The 18,991-nt window shown below is 41.9% G+C and overlaps 1 protein-coding gene across 1 annotated transcript in view; it reads right to left on the reverse strand.

Annotated features, from left to right (window-relative positions):
• lonp2 (lon peptidase 2, peroxisomal) overlaps positions 1-18,991 on the reverse strand; it is an 85,615-nt gene that overhangs the window by 38,141 nt on the left and 28,483 nt on the right. The window contains exons 8-11 of the mRNA XM_067997925.1: positions 17,121-17,262; positions 15,514-15,664; positions 10,879-11,005; positions 3,114-3,247 (exon numbers count right to left, since the gene is read on the reverse strand). Coding sequence (XP_067854026.1) covers positions 3,114-3,247; positions 10,879-11,005; positions 15,514-15,664; positions 17,121-17,262 — 554 coding nt within the window. The remainder of the gene's footprint in view (positions 1-3,113; positions 3,248-10,878; positions 11,006-15,513; positions 15,665-17,120; positions 17,263-18,991) is intronic.

Here is an 18,991-nt window from a genome sequence, read left to right on the forward strand (position 1 = left end):
CTTGCAGGACAAATTGGCACAATGCCCGCCAAAGCAGGCCACCAGAGGGGCATCCCCACCTTTAAATTCCTCAGCCCAGGTTACTGACTGAGCACCTACGCTGTTGCGCAGACATCTTAGTGAAGCACCACAAAGACACAACCTTCCACCCCCTTCTCTGTCTCCATAAGCACTAGAGCAAGTGCACCAAAAAGGGATTACAATCTTTGACATCCCAGGGCAATGGCTGTGCAGACGAGCCCCACAGAGTGCATGGGAGAAGATAATGATGCTCACTCATTCTTAGCTGCTATTCTCCTTTCCTGCAGATCTGCCACAGCAACAGGCAGCACAGGAAGAGGATGATGGTGGTGAAGAGGATAATGAGGACCAAGTCACTCAGGAGTCGCAGCTGCAAGATACTGCTATCTCTCAAGACAGCAGTACATGCAACTGCACGAGATGAAGGCCACCTCAGTCTCATGAGTCTTCTGTACAGCATGAGCAGCTAATCACCTCGGACGATCCTGGCACTCAGGTGGCATCTAGAAGGACGAGAATATGTGCCCAAAGTGATTGCCATATCTGCTCCAAAGAAGCCAGGCGATGGAGAGGGATGGGGATGGTCTGAAAATCTATCAATGGTCTGACCCCATGAGAAGCAATCCGAAGCCAGTACAAATGTCTGTAGTAGGAATGGCAAAGAAAAACTGCTTTGAAAATAGTTTCCTTTTGCAGAAATCTGAATTTTAAAGATCTCCATCCTCTTCTGTTTCAGGAACTCCTCACTTCCGCCTTGAGCAGCTGATCCAGACAGCTGCTGCGCCTCACTGAACTGTATCTAACTTATTCTAGGCGCCGCAGTGGTACAACTTCAGGAATCTCGGAGTTGTTTCGCAACTGCCTCTCACTTTGACAGATTCAAATGAGGCCGGTGGTGGTTCAGCAGAAAGATTGTGGGCGAGCTACAGAAGTGCGACAAAACTCGGGATGTCATTTAAACACGGAAATCGGGCAGAAATGGCTTCAGCTCAACTTTCTTCTCACAAAACGCCTCCTACACCATTCCAGCACAGTAAGTGCGCTGGAAACGGAAAGGAAATTCACGCCCGTCAGATCTTGGAGGTTAATCACCTGCTATATCAAACACGTTGATATCATCTCATTACATTTTTCCTGTACTTCATAAGGATAATATCACATTTGACAGCACTGTAAAAATCAGCATAAACGTTTAACTCCAATATAAAATCATGACTGACATCCAATTTCAATCATTTTGATTAACAGCAAGTGATTAGGATCTGGAATGCACTGCCTGAGGGGGTGGTGGAGGCAGATTCAATCATGGCCTTCAATAGGGAACTGGATAAGTACATGAAAGGAAAAAAATTGCAGGGCTATGGGGATAGGGCAGGGGAGTGGGACTGGCTGGATTGCTCTTGCATAGAGTCGGCGTGGACTCAATGGGCCGAATGGCCTCCTTCCGTGCGGTACCTTTTTATGATTCTATGATTCTAACAACTTAATGTTTGGTTAACATCATGATGAGGAGTAGCATGATAGGGGTGCTGATTTTCAGGTCCTCGTGTGGACCTGTTGAAACATGGATATAGCTGTCCAAGTGAATAAGTGCTGACCCTGGTGGGACTTATGGAATCAACCACGTTATATGAATTTTAGAGAGCTCCCATTGTGAAAAACATCTCTGATTGGGAGGTGTGGAAAAATTCAGCGGTGATGCGGAAATTAAAATTTTCAGGCCAGTCCATTTATGGCTCCTCATCATGTGTATCCTCTGTACAAATCCTGGTAGCAACCATTAAATGCTGTCGCTATTTATTATTTAGCTATGTTGCAAATTATGAAATTATTTTATGTCAAACAGGTTGTTCCTAGAACTGTCCCATATTCATTTTTTTCCAGTTATACATTTGGACTATTTCTGCCTTTGTCAGAATGTGTACTTTCAAGGTTTTCTTAAAGTAACATATGTTTGGGACAAGAGAAGATTATTGTTTCATCTAGCCTGCCATTCCAAACGTATCAGTTTCCTTACCATGACTCTGGAATTAATAGCCTTGAAGCCTCTTTCCTAATAGGAATTAATCAGTCCTTTTTTAAAACCTGCCATGGTTTTTTGTTCCATCATTCCTGCTGGTAACCCGTTCCACAATTCTATCACCCTCTTACCGGAAAAGAAGTTGCCAAAATTTCCTATTTTGTATGACACCCTTAACTTTAAGCTGAGTCCTAGTCCTCAAATCCTGAGCCCGAAAGAACTTTCTTGAATCCAAATTCTCCATACCTGTGAAAATCTTAAAAGCCTCCATCAAGTCCTCCTTCATCCTCCTCTTCATCCAAGAATAAAGGCCCAGGGTAGACAATGTTTTCTCATAAACTGACCATCTGAGTTCAGGATTCAGCCCTTTAGCCCTCCCTTGAACTCCTCCAATAATGCTAGATCTTTCCTGTAGTAAGGCGACCAACACAGCATTCCTGTGTGGCCTCACCAAGACCACATATATTTTCAATGTCACATCCTTAGACTTATAAATCACACCTTTGACTATATGTTCTAACATTTTATTTGCTTTTGTCACTGCCTGAAATACTCAACCAGTAATTTTGTCGACCAAAGATCTCTTTCCTGCTCTGTTATCTCAAGCATATTGCTGTTTAATATGTAATCTATATTTTTTCTTCTACCTAATCTCATAACTCTACACCTCTCATCAAATTGATTTAGCTTGTCCAGATTACTTTGTATTATTGCATATTGATTAGTATCAACCAATTTGGCATCATCTGCCATCTTACACACATTGGACAATATTCCAGCCTCTAAAGAAATTTATAATTTACAGCAGTAGGCGGCCCCAACACTGACCACTCTGACACTTCGCCACACACCATTACATTTACCATATGCCTTTCAGCCACACATCAATCCATCTATTCTATGAGAATGCACTTGTGAATCAGTCTGTTATGTGGAATGGTACTTCCTTAGAGCTCCCTTTGTATCTTAAGTGTCACAAGTTCTCTCTTTGTATCTTGAATGTCACAGAATACTTTTATAGATCAAAAGATTTTTCCTAACACTCCACATCAATAAAAATTTGTTAGCTCACCTTCTTTCTCAGTCATATGTGTGCAGCTGGATTTTGTAATGCTGTGTTGACCTTCTGCCACTTTCACAGCTACAGCACGACAAATGGCTCCAATCTTCCGCTCGAGAGAGCGAACGCCTGCCTCCCTGGTATATCTGAAAAGCATAGACAGCTTTTTACACATTTGGCTTGTTTTGAAACAAGGCACTCAGAACATCCATTATAAATTAAAAACAGTGCATCCAAAGGTGACACTGTGAGCATTACGTTACATGACTCATTAACTTAAGTGGGACTATCCCGTATGATACGCAACAGCCTGCTGTGCTGTCCCTCCCCTTCCCTGGTATTAAAAACTGGCATGTATTACGAGAATTAGCAATAGACTCCCCCAATGATAAACTCACAAACGTTTGCACACAACTGGCAGAAAAATTAAAACATTAGATGTCCGCATAGAAACGTTATGGGCACCAAAACTGAAAACAAAAATGCAATTTGCCAACAGCGGCCCCACTTTTAAATGGGCCATGAAACGAACGGCGCAAAACTGTCAGTTGACCTTTGAGTTCATTTGAACAGGAGTAATCACCCCATTTCCTCCTTGTATAAGAAATCTATCGGTATCAAAGCAGAAAACAGAATGAGCGGACCTGCATTTCAATGGCCCTGATGGCAGCTGCATAAAATTACGAGTTGATCCACGTGATTTTGTTTATTTTTTAAAAATTCGTTCATGGGATGTGGGCGTCGCAGGCGAGGCCAGCATTTATTGCCCATCCCAAATTGTCCTAGAGAAGGTGGTGGTGAGCCGCCTTTTTGAACCGCTGCAGTCCGTGTGGTGAAGGTTCTCCCACAGTGCTGTCAGGAAGGGAGTTCCAGGATTTTGACTCAGCGACGATGAAGGAATATATTTCCAAGTCGGGATGGTGTGTGACTTGGAGGGGAACGTGCAGGTGATGTTCCCATGTGCCTGCTGCCCTTGTCCTTCTAGGTGGTAGAGGTCGCGGGTTTGGGAGGTGCTGTCGAAGAAGCCATAGCGAGTTGCTGCAGTGCATCCTGTGGATGGTACACACTGCGCCGGTGGTGAAGGGAGTGAATGTTACGGGTGGTGGATGGGGTGCCAATCAAGTCGGCTGCTTTGTCCTGGATGGTGTCAAGCTTCTTACTCATCCAGGCAAGTGGAGAGTATTCCATCGCACTCCTGACTTGTGCCTTGTAGATGGTGGAAAGGCTTTGGGGAGTCAGGAAGTGAGTTACTCAACGCAGAATACCCAGCCTCTGACCTGCTCTTGTAGCCACAATATTTATATGGCTGGTCCAGTTAAGTTTCTGGTCAATGGTGACCCCCAGGATGTTGATGGTGGGGGATTCGGCGATGGTAATGCCATTGAATGTCAAGGGGAGGTGGTTAGACTCTCTCTTATTGGAGATGGTCATTGCCTGGCACTTGTCTGGCACGAATGTTACTTGCCACTTATCAGCCTAAGCCTGAATGTTGTCAAGGTCTTGCTGTATGTGGGCATGGACTGCTTCATTATCTGAGGGGTTGCGAATGGAACTGAACACTGTGCAATCATCAGCGAATATCCCCATTTCTGACCTTATGATAGAGGGAAGGTAATTGATGAAGCAGCTGAAGATGGTTGGGCCTAGGACACTGCCCTGAGGAACTCCTGCAGCAATGTCCTGGGGCTGAGATGATTGGTCTCCAACAACCACTACTATCTTCCTTTGTGCTAGATATGACTCCAGCCATTGGAGAGTTTTCCCCGATTTCCATTTACTTCAATTTTACTAGGGCTCCTTGGTGCCACACTCGGTCAAATGCTGCCTTGATGTTAAGGGCAGTGACTCCCACCTCACCTCTGGAATTCAGCTCTTTTGTCCATCATTGGACCAAGGCTGTAATGAGGTCTGATAGCGAGTGGTCCTAGCAGAACCCAAACTGAGCATCGGTGAGCAGGTTATTGGTGAGTAAGTGCCGCTTGATAGCACTGTCGACGACACCTTCCATCACTTTGCTGATGATTGAGAGTAGACTGATGGGGCGGTAATTGGCCGGATTGGATTTGTCCTGCTTTTTGTGGACAGGACATACCTGGGCAATTTTCCACATTGTCGGGTAGATGCCAGTGTTGTAGCTATACTGTAACAGTTTGGCTAGAGGCGCGGCTAGTTCTGGAGCACAAGCCTTCAGCACTACAGCCGGGATGTTGTCGGGGCCCATAGCCTTTGCTGTATCCAGTGCACTCAGCCGTTTCTTGATATCATGTGGAGTGAATCGAATTGGCTGAAGACTGGCTTCTGTGATGGTGGGGATATCGGGAGGAGGCAGAGATGGATCATCCACTTGGCACTTCTGGCTGAAGATGGTTGCAAACGCTTCAACCTTGTCTTTTGCACTCACATGCTCGACACTGCCATCATTGAGGATGGGGATGTTTACAAAGCCTCCTCCTCCCATTAGTTGTTTAACTGTCCACCACCATTCACGACTGGTTGTGGCAGGACTGCAGAGCCATTTAAACACATTAAATCTGCTGATTGGCCCTTTCAAAATAAATTCCTATCTACCTCACCTGAAAAACACCCTTGCTTTTCTGACAGAAAATTCCTTCCATCCCTCACTACTGAAAATAATTTAGATCCCTCCCCCAGCTGAGAAGGAATTTGGCCTTTACCGAATGGAACAACCAGGAGATCCATATTTATTTTGCACAGAGTTACAAATGAGAAATGCACTCCAGTCCTCATTCTTTTTTTCAGTAAGCATCCTGTTTTGAAAGGTGTGTGACCCCCCCCCCCCCCCACCAAACAAGGAACGATTCTTTAAAAGCACAAAGGAGTGTTTATTGACACCCACACGATATTGGCCAGAAATGTCCTGGAATGGCGTGATTGGCAAGTTACGCCATAACTTACTTATGCAAACTTAAATCATAATTTCCTTGGAAACCAATTTGCATACCCCACAGCAAACATAGAATCATAGACTCATAGAATCATAGAAGTTACAACATGGAAACAGGCCCTTCGGCCCAACATGTCCATGTCGCCCAGTTTATACCACTAAGCTAGTCCCAATTGCCTGCACTTGGCCCATATCCCTCGATACCCATCTTACCCATGTAACTGTCCAAATGCTTTTTAAAAGACAAAATTGTACCCGCCTCTACTACTGCCTCTGGCAGCTCGTTCCAGACACTCACCACCCTTTGAGTGAAAAAATTGCCCCTCTGGACCCTTTTGTATCTCTCCCCTCTCACCTTAAATCTGTGCCCCCTCGTTATAGACTCCCCTACCTTTGGGAAAAGATTTTGACTATCGACCTTATCTATGCCCCTCATTATTTTATAGACTTCTATAAGATCACCCCTTAACCTCCTACTCTCCAGGGAAAAAAGTCCCAGTCTGTCTAACCTCTCCCTGTAAGTCAAACCATCAAGTCCCGGTAGCATCCTAGTAAATCTTTTCTGCACTCTTTCTAGTTTAATAATATCCTTTCTATAATAGGGTGACCAGAACTGTACACAGTACTCCAAGTGTGGCCTCACCAATGCCCTGTACAACTTCAACAAGACATCCCAACTCCTGCATTCAATGTTCTGACCAATGAAACCAAGCATGCTGAATGCCTTCTTCACCACCCTATCCACCTGTGACTCCACTTTCAAGGAGCTATGAATCTGTACTCCCAGATCTCTTTGTTCTATAACTCTCCCCAACGCCCTACCATTAACGGAGTAGGTCCTGGCCCGATTCGATCTACCAAAATGCATCACCTCACATTTATCTAAATTAAACTCCATCTGCCATTCATCGGCCCACTGGCCCAATTTATCAAGATCCCGTTGCAATCCTAGATAACCTTCTTCACTGTCCACAATGCCACCAATCTTGGTGTCATCTGCAAACTTACTAACCATGCCTCCTAAATTCTCATCCAAATCATTAATATAAATAACAAATAACAGCGGACCCAGCACCGATCCCTGAGGCACACCGCTGGACACAGGCATCCAGTTTGAAAAACAACCCTCTACAACCACCCTCTGTCTTCTGTCGTCAAGCCAATTTTGTATCCAATTGGCTACCTCACCTTGGATCCCATGAGATTTAACCTTATGTAACAACCTACCATGCGGTACCTTGTCAAATGCTTTGCTGAAGTCCATGTAGACCACGTCTACTGCACAGCCCTCATCTATCTTCTTGGTTACCCCTTCAAAAAACTCAATCAAATTCGTGAGACATGATTTTCCTCTCACAAAACCATGCTGACTGTTCCTAATTAGTCCCTGCCTCTCCAAATGCCTGTAGATCCTGTCCCTCAGAATACCCTCTAACAACTTACCCACTACAGATGTCAGGCTCACTGGTCTGTAGTTCCCAGGCTTTTCCCTGCCGCCCTTCTTAAACAAAGGCACAACATTTGCTACCCTCCAATCTTCAGGCACCTCACCTGTAGCGGTGGATGATTCAAATATCTCTGCTAGGGGACCCGCAATTTCCTCCCTAACCTCCCATAACGTCCTGGGATACATTTCATCAGGTCCCGGAGATTTATCTACCTTGATGCGCGTTAAGACTTCCAGCACCTCCCTCTCTGTAATATGTACACTCCTCAAGACATCACTATTTATTTCCCCAAGTTCCCTAACATCCATGCCTTTCTCAACCGTAAATACAGATGTGAAATATTCATTCAGGATCTCACCCATCTCTTGGACGTCAAGAAGCAGTGGCAGGCCCTGGGTACCTAGGGTGGGAGGACTATAAAAGCAGAGAACAGACATCATTCCTCAGAGTGAGGCTTGGGAGTGATAGTTAAGTGGCAGCATACATGCCTGCCTGCCATCTGGTAATTTTAAATTACCGTTACCATTTTTGTTTAACATTGCTTTTAATCACTTTAAAAAGTCCTTTCCAGTGTCTCACCACCCCCCATTTTCACAGATATGTCGCAAGGAGAGTCTAAGAGGAGAGCCCCAATTTCATGGACGAGGACGTGCGAGGCCTCTTTGACCAAATTGAACTCTGTGGAGATAGACTACCGGGGACCCACAAGGGGAAAGCTCCCTGAAAAATAAGCCTGGAGGGAGGTGGCAGAGGCCGAGTGCCACCTTGGTGACATCCAGGACCGGGAACCAATGCAGGAAAAAATTCAATGACCTGACCAGGGCAGACAAGGTAGCAAACTCAGAAAGTTTTGAAGCGTGAATCGCACCTTTGAGCAAATTATTTATCCTTCAGCAACCTGCTCTTTGTGAACACGTTTTATTTAAGTGGGGTAACCCCCACCACACCACTGAGCAGCTTATACATCAAGGAACCTTTCCCAACTGAGCAAATTTACCACCACACAGTTCTCTCCACATTGAACAAGACTAAAAGCATGAACTTCCACCCCACTGAGCAAGTTCTTCAGCCTGCAAGCCACCCCCTGCCAATCCGATTATACCCTCTTCCTCACCCCCCTCCTCCTCCTTCACCTCTGCCCCTACTCTCCTTCTCTGTACCACTGCTCTCTTCCCCCTTCTCCACCTTCCTTCCCCTCTCCCTCTCCTCCAAGTACCCCCACAAAACCCATTTGACCTAAAAATTATACTTGGTATGACTGTTAGCCACGGGAGATCAACTCCAGTGATTTGGGTACAGTAGTGTAGTGGTTATGTTACTGGACTAGTAATCCAGAGGCCTGAACTAATAATCCTGAGAATGTGAGTTCAAAGACCAACATGGCAGTTTGAGAACTCGAATTCAGTTTTTACAAAACGTGGAAATAAAAAAAAGGCGGATATCAGTAAAAAAGTGACCATGAATCTATCAGACTGTCGTAAAAACCCAACTGGTTCACACCAGCCCACACCAGTATGGTTGACTCTTAGCTGCCTTCCGAAGTGGTTTAGCAAGTCACTCAGCCTAGGGATGGGCAATAAATGCCAGCCTTACCAGTGACAGCCACATCTTGAGAATGAAGATTTGGGTGTTGCTGGTCCCCATTTTAAAAAATGGTATTTATCCTCTAATTTCCTTCTCTTGAATCCCTGGGCTACATACCGCCCGTACAGTCAAGTAGGCAGGTGGCCAGCTCCCAACGCTTTGCCTATTGGCAATCAAGACGTCAAAACTGTGACCAGATGACAACTCCTCCTGTTTTTCTTTCGTCCCTGTGGAAAAGTGTCTGATTTCCACAATGTGGCTAAGATTGCAAACTCAGGTGTTGAGGATCAAATCTGCACTCCATTACACCATCGTGCTTTAAATGTACATTCTGCCATGACATTCATCAATTACTTCCAGAAATCTTTTTTGCTCTTACAATCAGTAGAACTTTAAAAGGTCAAGAATGAAAAAAGATCATGTGGCCAATCAAAACTCAGGGGAGGTCCCACCAGGTGCATGGACTGAGACAGAGATATATATCTTGGGTCATCGCTCTCAGCTCGTCAGGTCCAAGGAGCTTCACACAAGCTGTGGTACAATGTGTATAAGCGTTACAGTATGAACACTAGTCCAGATTTAGTAGTATCAATAGAAAATGATGAGTACAGGAGCCGAGGGATCTTGATATGTTGATGCGCAGGTCATTACAGCCTTATTTGCACTGCCAACTTTTAGAGAAGGAAAACAGACTCCTTGGTTTTATATTCAGAGGTATAGTAGATGATGTTGAATTTGTACAAGACCTAGTTCGGCCACAGTTTTTGGGCACCCCATTATTAGGAAGGATATAAAAACAACGGAAAAGGTGCAATGTAGATCCGCTAGGATGTTATCAAGGATGAGGAATTACAGTTATAAAGACAGATTTGAGAAATTAGGGTTTTTCACTAGAGCTGAGAAGGTTAAAGGATAAGCTGATTAAGATCTTCAAGATTGTGAAGAATTAAGATACTGATAGATTGTTTCCGCATTTGTGCTCCCTTCACCAAAGCAAAATAATGAAAATAATTAAAAGGAGAGATTAGAAGAAATCTTCTAATACAGGGGGTGGTTAGAATATGGAATTTTCTTCTATTAAACATTGTTGAAGCAGAGTTCATAAATTATTTTAAAAGCAATTAGCTGTTTGAAAAAAAGAGAAATATTAAAGGATATGGTGAGTATGGAGAGTGGGATTAGACTAGATGGTTCACAGAGAGAAGTACCAGCACAGATTTGAAGGGCAAAATAGTCTATTTCTGTGCTGTAGCATTCCACGATCCTATTACTCCAAAATTCTTTCCAAGTCTCTCTGCATTAATTCTATTCTCATTGTATATTTATGTTTTTCATTTTATTACCCAATGAGCAATCCTTGACATTTTTCAATATTAAATTTAATTTGCCATATGAGTGCATAATTGTATAAGCGATCAACATTCTTCTGCAAACTGTGAACTGCCCCTACTACTATCTTATTAATCATCACAATCTGCTTCTATGTAACATCCTCAAGTATTTTCTGTGTGCTTTTCTCAATTTAATTCATATGGTTTACTCTTTGGCACCATGTGGTGCTTTAATGCACACTCCGACACTACATTCATCAACTACTTAAAAAAAAAATCGCTTCTGCTCTTATAGGTTATATTTATCAATCACCATAATGTTTTTCTCAGCTTCATTAATATAGTTCGATAGATAAATTTAATGACAAAAAAAGCAGCACCCCAGTTGCTCCAGTATTGGATCTCTAATGCTGAATTTAGTCTGGAAATCAGGGAAGTTAAATCATAAAGTAAGTACCAAAAAAGCCTTGTGTTTTGGAAAAAAGTCTTTTACTTCAAACATTACTGACCTGCTGATGATACCTTCAGTTGCCTCTTGTGGAATCTGAATCTGCTGGGGTGTTAGCCCATGTAGCTCTAACTGTTTAGGAATCAAGTGCCTGTGAGCAATTTCAATCTTCTCCTCCTGAATATAACCTAATATTTGAAGAATCAACCAATTAAAATTATGCAAACGGAGCCTGTGATAAGCATGCAATATATATCCACTTATAAAAATTAACTTCTATTCTTTTTGCTTCTCCTATTTACCTCTTGGAATTTCTCTGAAAAGGGACAATTGCACACACCTCAATTCAGCTCATATTGCTCTTTTATGTAATGCAAACTCTACTGCACACTAATTTGTATCTTGTAGTGAATCAAGGACTTAAACAGAATCAAAATTGACCCTATAATACATTGCTAGTGCAGAGTTGCACAACCATTAACACATTCACACGAATAGTGAAGAAATTAAAATGCAATCACAAAAAATTACAAAAAACAAATTTAACACGGTAGTAAAAATTAACTTCCTCCAGTCTGATTTACAAATTATATTCAGAGAAAAAAAATTATCCGTGCAAATTTATATATAACTCTTATATTCTTTCTTATAGTCCCTCCCAGATTCTTAATGTTCCTTTCACTGTCCTGTCCACATCTTTAAAGTCAAGTACTCTTCCCAGACACCAGTGATTATTTCCAAACTTTATTCAGAAATTAAAAATTCCCCACAATCGGGTACAGTAAGGTGACAACCTATTCCTAGTCCAAAACCATCTTTAAAATCTGGTCTTCCTCTCGTTCCATCTAGACACTCCCTAAAATTTCTTCAAAGATTGTTTAAGCCAATCTCATGGAAACAGTTAGTGGGGTGGTAACACCCAAATTGAGGCCTAGTATCAAGATCAATGACCGAAGCTTACCATGTGCGATTTCTATCCACACACTTTGTTTAGCCACAACATAAGGAAAAGATGAAGGAAAAGATGATTTCAAGTTTTTAGACATTTTAATTGTAACATAATGTGTGATGATAAAAACAAGTGGGTGGCTATTTATGCAAATCTTGATGCAAGGTTCATGTAACCCACTTGTACTTCAAGCTTGTGAGCTATATGGTCTCATGGCAGTCAGTAGTGTTTTTGCTTAAACGAATGGTACCCACTGCTTTTCGTTATATATTTGTTATTCTATTGTTATGCTGATAGGGTTAGATGAAGAGGGGTGGGAGGAGGCTCATGTGGAGCATTAACACAGGCATGGACCAGTTGGGCTGAATGACCTGTTTCTGTGCTGTAAATTCTATGCAATTCTATGTATTTTTTCCTTTTAGATTATTGCAACCAAATTTAAGCAACAATTCTGTCCCGTCTTGTATTTAAACTAGTGTAAACTATGATCAATGGACAGACTATGAATACATTATATTTGGCATCATATTTACAAAGACCATAATGGGATACTTGAATTTTACAACTGTTCATTACCACATCTGTACAGCAATCCATTCCCCCAGTTTAGCATTCACGGGAATGGCTATTGATATGCTCGAGTTACAGCAAATTCTCAATCTTACACACCATTAAACAGTACAATAGCATTATATTCTGCATCAGGAATCAAAGCAGAAACATTAATGGTCACAGCCCATCACAGCTCTGCCGCAGTATAACATATTGAATACTGATCTATAATTGTAAAAGTCAGTATTTTAGCCCAACAAGTTGTGACATAGAAAGTGAGGTTCAAATTGAACGACTAAGACTTTGGAGAGGGGGGAAACATTGCATCACAAGCCACATTGAACCACTTTTTAATCAAAAATATAAAGCACTTGCAAAAATCAAAGTCTTAGCAGCACAGTAAATAAGGTATGAGATTCATATCTTTTGCCATGAATTCAAATTCCACTGAAGAATGTCATCATAATCAGAGTCTTCTGCCTTACTATCCACAAAAGGATGTGGGTCAGGAAGACATGTGCAAGCAATAAGATCTCTTTGCAGCCTTTGACATGGTCAACCACAGCATCTTCCTCAAATGCCTCTCCCCTGTTGTCCAACTCAGTAGGACTGTCCTTTGCTTGGTTCCACTCTTACCAAACTGATTGTAGCCAGAACATCCCTCGCAATGTTTCTCTTCCCACCCCTGCACCATCACTTTAGGAGTCTACCAAGGATCATGCTGCCTCTTCCACAGACATAAGATCACCTTCCACATGTACATTGATGAAACCCAGTTCTTCCCCTCCATCGTCTTTCTCGACCCCTCCATTGCCTTTCATACTGCTTATCCTACATCCAGTCTTGAGTGAGCCATAATTTCCTCCAGCTAATCATTGAGAAGACTAAAAGCAATCATTTTCAGCTCCCACCACAAGCTCCATACCCTTGCGATCGACTCTGTCCCCCTCCCCTGCAACTACCTCAGGCTGAACCAGACTGCTTGCAACCTCAGCATACTATTTGACTTTGAGCTGAGTTTCCTGCCCCATATCCTCTTCATCACAAAGACCTTCTACTTCAACCTCCATAAAATTGCCTGCTTCTGTCCCTACCTTCAACTATCTGCTGCTGAAACTCTCATCTATGCTTTTATCACCTACAGACTCAATTATTCCAATGCTCTCCTGGATGTCCTCCTATTCTCCACTATAAATTTCAGCACATCCAAAACTCTTCTGCTCATATCCTAATATGCACCAAGTCCCACTCACCTATCATCCCTGTCCTCACTGACCTACTGGCTCACAGTCCCCGACCTCCAAAACCTCAAATTTAAAATTCTCATCCTTACATTTAAATCACTCCATCGGCTCACCCCTTTCTATCTCTAATCTCCTCCAGCACTACAATGCCCCCCTCCCCAAGTATCCATCGCTGATTCTGGCTCTTGTGCATCACCCCACTATTGATGGCCGTGCCTTCAGCTGCTTAGACCCTATGCTCTGAAATTCCCTCCCTAAACCCCTTTGCCTCTCCATCTCCCTTCTGCTCCTTTAAAACCCTAATTTAAAAACCACCTCTTTGATCAAGCTTTTGGTCACACCATCTGGTATCTCCTTCTTTAGCTTGGTGTTCATTTTTATTTTATGCCTCTTTGAAGCACTTTGGGATGTTTTTCTACAATAAAGTCACTATATTAATGCAAGTTGCTGCTATTTTGTTGTGTGCTCAGCTGGATAGTGTTGTTTTCTGTTCCGCCTTTGCCAACAGCAGGAATACAACTGATGGTGAATAGACCAACTTTGCATTTGATTTGTAAATTAGAACATCAAAAGGCAACTATCCTAACCCCTAAGGAAGGGTAACCAAACAATTCAGTTAATTTGAACAGTTGTTGGCCAATGCCCACTCAAATTTTAATGTCCAATGTCATGAGCCAAAATGTACTTCAACTTAATAAAAATCTTACTGACTCAAGCTTCAGACTTGGCAATATACTGATAGCTCTTACAATACAAGTTCACATTTCATAAAAGGACTCATGGTAGCAGCTTCCTATTGCTTATATGTCACATCAACTAAATGGAGAATGAAGAGTGAATTAAGAGCATTATACCACACATGTACTGATTTTGAGTACAGTAACTCTTAAATGCATAGTTAGTTCACCCAAATTTATTATCCACTCCTGCATCTTCCTCTGGCCTTGGAAAATAAAGCTCAAAACATGCATGTAAGTACGTAAGTAAGCAGATCCCCGCTTACTAACATCTGAAAGTCAGTTACATTTAAAGGGTCAGTTTTATGCAGGGAGGCATCATGGGAAATCATGGGAGCACAGCCTATGATTTTCCAACCATTAATTTTAACGGATGGAAAACCATGGGCAGAGTGTCCCAATTTCCCACCAAATGCTCTCTGCACCACTCCCTGCCGACAGCATAGAATCAGCTATATAATGTTAACAGAGAGCTGACAGCACAGTTAAATCTCTAGTAATATTTCTTTAAAAAAATTTAATGTTCAAAAAATTCCAGTTATCCAATGGATCAACAGGGAAGCTTTGAAAATTTGCTTTGTGTCAATGCTGCCGTACTGATTGTTGTTCTATAAACAAATTTATTAGAATGGTGCCAAGGATGAGGGACTTTGGTTATGTGGAGAGAATGGAGAAGCTGGGGTTGTTCTCCATAGAACAGAGAAGGTTAAGGGGAAATTTGATAGAGGTATTCAAAATCATGAATGGTTTTGATAGAGTAAATAAGGAGAAACTCTTTCAAGTGGCAGAAGGGTCAGTAACTAGAGGACACAAATTTAAGGTGACTGGCAAAAGAGCCAGAGGCGACATGAGGAAACATCTTTTTTTAACGCAGCGAGTTGTAATGATCTGGAATGCACAGCCTAAAAGGGTCGTGGAAGCAGATTCAATAGTAACGTTCAAAAGGGAATTAGATAAATATTTGAAGAGAAAAATTTTACAGGGGTATAGGGAAAGAGCAGGTGAATGAGACTAATTGGATAGTTCTTTCAAAGAGCCGGCATAGGCATGATGGGCCGAATAGTCTCCTCCTGTGCTGTACCTACTATGATGAAAAATCTCCCAAAGTGTAATTTCTCTTAAGTGTAAAGGCATTTGGTGTCTGAGGGTGATCATTTCTTTAAAAAGTTTGCAACTCTGGCTTCAAAATTTGGAACACTTTACAATTTGTTTACCTGGTACTTGGATGAGCTCCATTCTATCAAGTAATGCTGGAGGGATGGTAGCAGTCGTGTTGGCTGTAGCTATGAAAAGCACTTGGGACAGGTCAAAGGAGACATTTAAATAGTGGTCAGTGAAACTGTGATTCTGCTCGGGGTCCAACACCTTAAGATAAATGAGGAAAGTAAATTATTCAGATAAAATTTAACTCACGCTTTGCAGAGAATTGGAAGAATAAAATGTTGACAACCTGCTATAAATTAAGCATTGCACAAAAAAAACCCACAAAAAATAATAACTTTCTAACTATGATGTTACTTTCCCCAATTTGTTCCACTTTCAAGTTTTCACTGTTGTCAGGCTTTATTCTTGAGCTAGTAGCAGAAAATAGTTTGTCCTACAGATCCCCCACAACTAGTATAAATAGCACGTGTGACCATTAAACCATCAACAGAACTTAGTGCTTGTTCTTAAGCCAAGAAAAAGGTGGTGGACGTATCCTGTGTAAACTACTATATTTCGTATAACCATTAATGCTTTCTCGAGAAGGAAATATACTTTCAGTGGTGGCTCGGTTTCTATCTAGAGGGTAGTTTTTTTTTAAACACAGCGAATGGTTAGGATCTGGAATGCACTGCCCAAGGGGGTGGTGGAGGCGGATTCAATCATGGCCTTCGAAAGGGAACCGGATAAGTACTTGAAAAGAAAAAATTTGCAGGGCTACGGGGGATAGGGTGGGGGAGTGGGACTAGCTGCATTGCTCTTGCATAGAGCCGGTGTGGACTCGATGGGCCGAATGGCCTCCTTCCGTGCTATAACCTTTCTATGATTCTATTTTCTGGTCACACCAACCAATAAAAGGAGAAAAAATCTATGGGGGAGCCTTAAACAGGAATATTAGAAGAATGCTTTTAAGCAACAGCCTAAGTAGTTTTATTGGGTGTTAAATGACTACTAGGGAATGCATATCTTTTAACCTATGAGACTAGAACATACATTACTGAACCCCCCTCTTCCCTCTTTTTAAAAAAAATAAGCACTATGATCAGTAAAATATAAATGTATTAATATTTCAGACAATAAGTGCAACACAAAACTGTTAAGATATTCTGGTCCAATTCCTGTTACTAATCCCCCCCCCTCATCCCGCTCAAAACAGGGCTACTGCAAAAGTTAGAAATCCCATATAAGCCAAAAGAAACAGAAGAGCTGACAGTCTGCACTGGGAAAATTTCTACACTAGACCAAGGAAGAACTGGAAGTGATTTAGAACCTTTCAAATTAAAAAGTTGACTTGTAATTTCCAGTTGGCTATACTGTGTTCCTACATGGTTTTGATAAGATGCATTTTAAAGCAAAAAACAGCTAATTGCTGGCAGAAATATAGTATGAATACAACTTGGTATGGATGGATAAAACACAGGCTCTTCTGTGTCGAAACTTTAATGGAACTCAGTGCTTGCTCTTAAGCCAAGAAAAATAAAATTCATAAAAGCTCCTTTGCCAAAGATTTGCTTCTTATTACCATTTGTATTGTTCACTGTAGAGCATTAGGTCAACTGAACTCCTTGCCCAATTCAGCCATTGTGTAATTTAAGTTCTGGAATATTCCATTTTGTACCTCCAAGAGAGCAGCTGCAGGGTCCCCCTGTAGACTTCTTCCTAATTTGTCTATTTCATCCAGCAGGAACACTGGATTATTCACTCCAACAGTTCTTAAGCCATTGACGATTCTGCCAGGCATGCTGCCCACATACGTTCGTCTGAAAGACACAACACTCAAGTACTTTGGCAAATAGGAAGCACAAGAGCTTTATTTTTTTTAATATAGGGAAAAACCTTGAAGTGCCAAGGACAATAATGAAGGGCACGAACCAAGACTGAAAAGATAGCAAAGACGACAAAGTTGTTACAGCTTAGACATTTTCCCAACACTTGCTCGTGTACAAGTGTTACATTTCTAAAAGCAGTCCGAGTCCTTCATGAACCAAAATATATACCCTTATTTGTGGCTGTACGAGTTAGAGTAACCCAATTAACTTGTAATTATAATATATCACTCTCTGGGATGCCCACTTTGTTCTACATCACTTTTGAAGGCAGAAAACAATACATTGCCAGAACAATGCATATACACTAAAACTATTTGGTTAAATTTATATGCAGCTTAAACAATATAAAGAAGTCAAAACATGCAGATATTCAAAAAAATATTCAAAAAGCAGAATTCTTAAAAATCAAACTAGAATGATATGTTACCCTATATTGCAAGGGGGTCGGAGTACAAGAGTAAGGAGGTCTTGCTGCAATTATATAAGGCTCTGGTGAGACCACACCTTGAGTACTGTGTACAGTTTTGGTCTCCTTACCTAAGGAAGGATATACTTGCCTTAGAGGGGGTGCAATGAAGGTTCACTAGGTTGATTCCTAGGATGAAAGGGCTGTCCTATGAGAAGGGATTGAGCAAAATGGGCCTATATTCTCTGGAGTTTAGAAGAATGAGAGGTGATCTCATTGAAACATATAAAATTCTGAGAGGGCTTGACAGGGTAAATGCTGAGTCTGTTTCCCCTGGCTGGAGAGTCTAGAACTGTGGGGGGGGGGGGTCATAGTCTCAGGATACAAGGTCAGCCATTTAGGACCGAAATGAGAAAAAATTTCTTTGCTCAGAGGGTTGTGAATCTTTGGAATTCTCTACCCTAGAGGGCTGTGGATGCTCAGTCGTTGGGTATATCAAGATTGAGATCGATAGATTTTTGGACTCTAGGGGAATCAAGGAATATGGGGCAGGAACGTGAGTTGAGGTTGAAGATCAGCCACGATCTTATTGAACGGCGGAGCAAGCTCGAGGGGCCGTATGGCCTACTCCTATTTCTGATGTTCTTACGTAGAATCAGTCCACAAGGAATTAATATATTCTGTTCAGAATGATGGTTCTTCCAAAATTAAAACAATTTTTGGATTAAACTGTCAGATATGCCACTTTTCCCAGAAGTTGCCCATAACCCACTCTTCCACTGATCACGATCTTGTACTCCAATACTCCACACCCTCTGCTGTTCTTGAGAATACCTACGAGGTGCCCCTCTAATGAAAATGCATATGTAGTAAGCTTTCAGTAGTTCAGTAAGATACCTCCATAGCAAAATGGCAGTGTGGTAAACCAGGGGTTAATATAAGTAGCCCATTTTGCTCGCTAGAATTAGAACAATGAGCTTTTCTTTGATCATTCATTTATGTTATTAATTTTCTTTATGAAAATGTATGCTTTATGATTAATCAAGCAAAGAGATATGATAGAGCTGAATTCTGGGGTAGGGAGGTATAGGGAGTGTTGTTTTGCAGCTACCTAATGAATGGATCCTTATTTCGGACAAGGTCGAAAAACATCACAGGCCAGAGATAAGCAAGACTCCCTTTCCTTTGACCTACGCATGAACAGGTATCACCTGTGAGTGGTCGGTCATTATGTCAGTTAGTATGGCTTGCCTA

This window comes from Heptranchias perlo, chromosome 16 (genome assembly GCF_035084215.1).
Source record: "Heptranchias perlo isolate sHepPer1 chromosome 16, sHepPer1.hap1, whole genome shotgun sequence".
Taxonomy (NCBI): Eukaryota; Metazoa; Chordata; class Chondrichthyes; order Hexanchiformes; family Hexanchidae; genus Heptranchias; species Heptranchias perlo.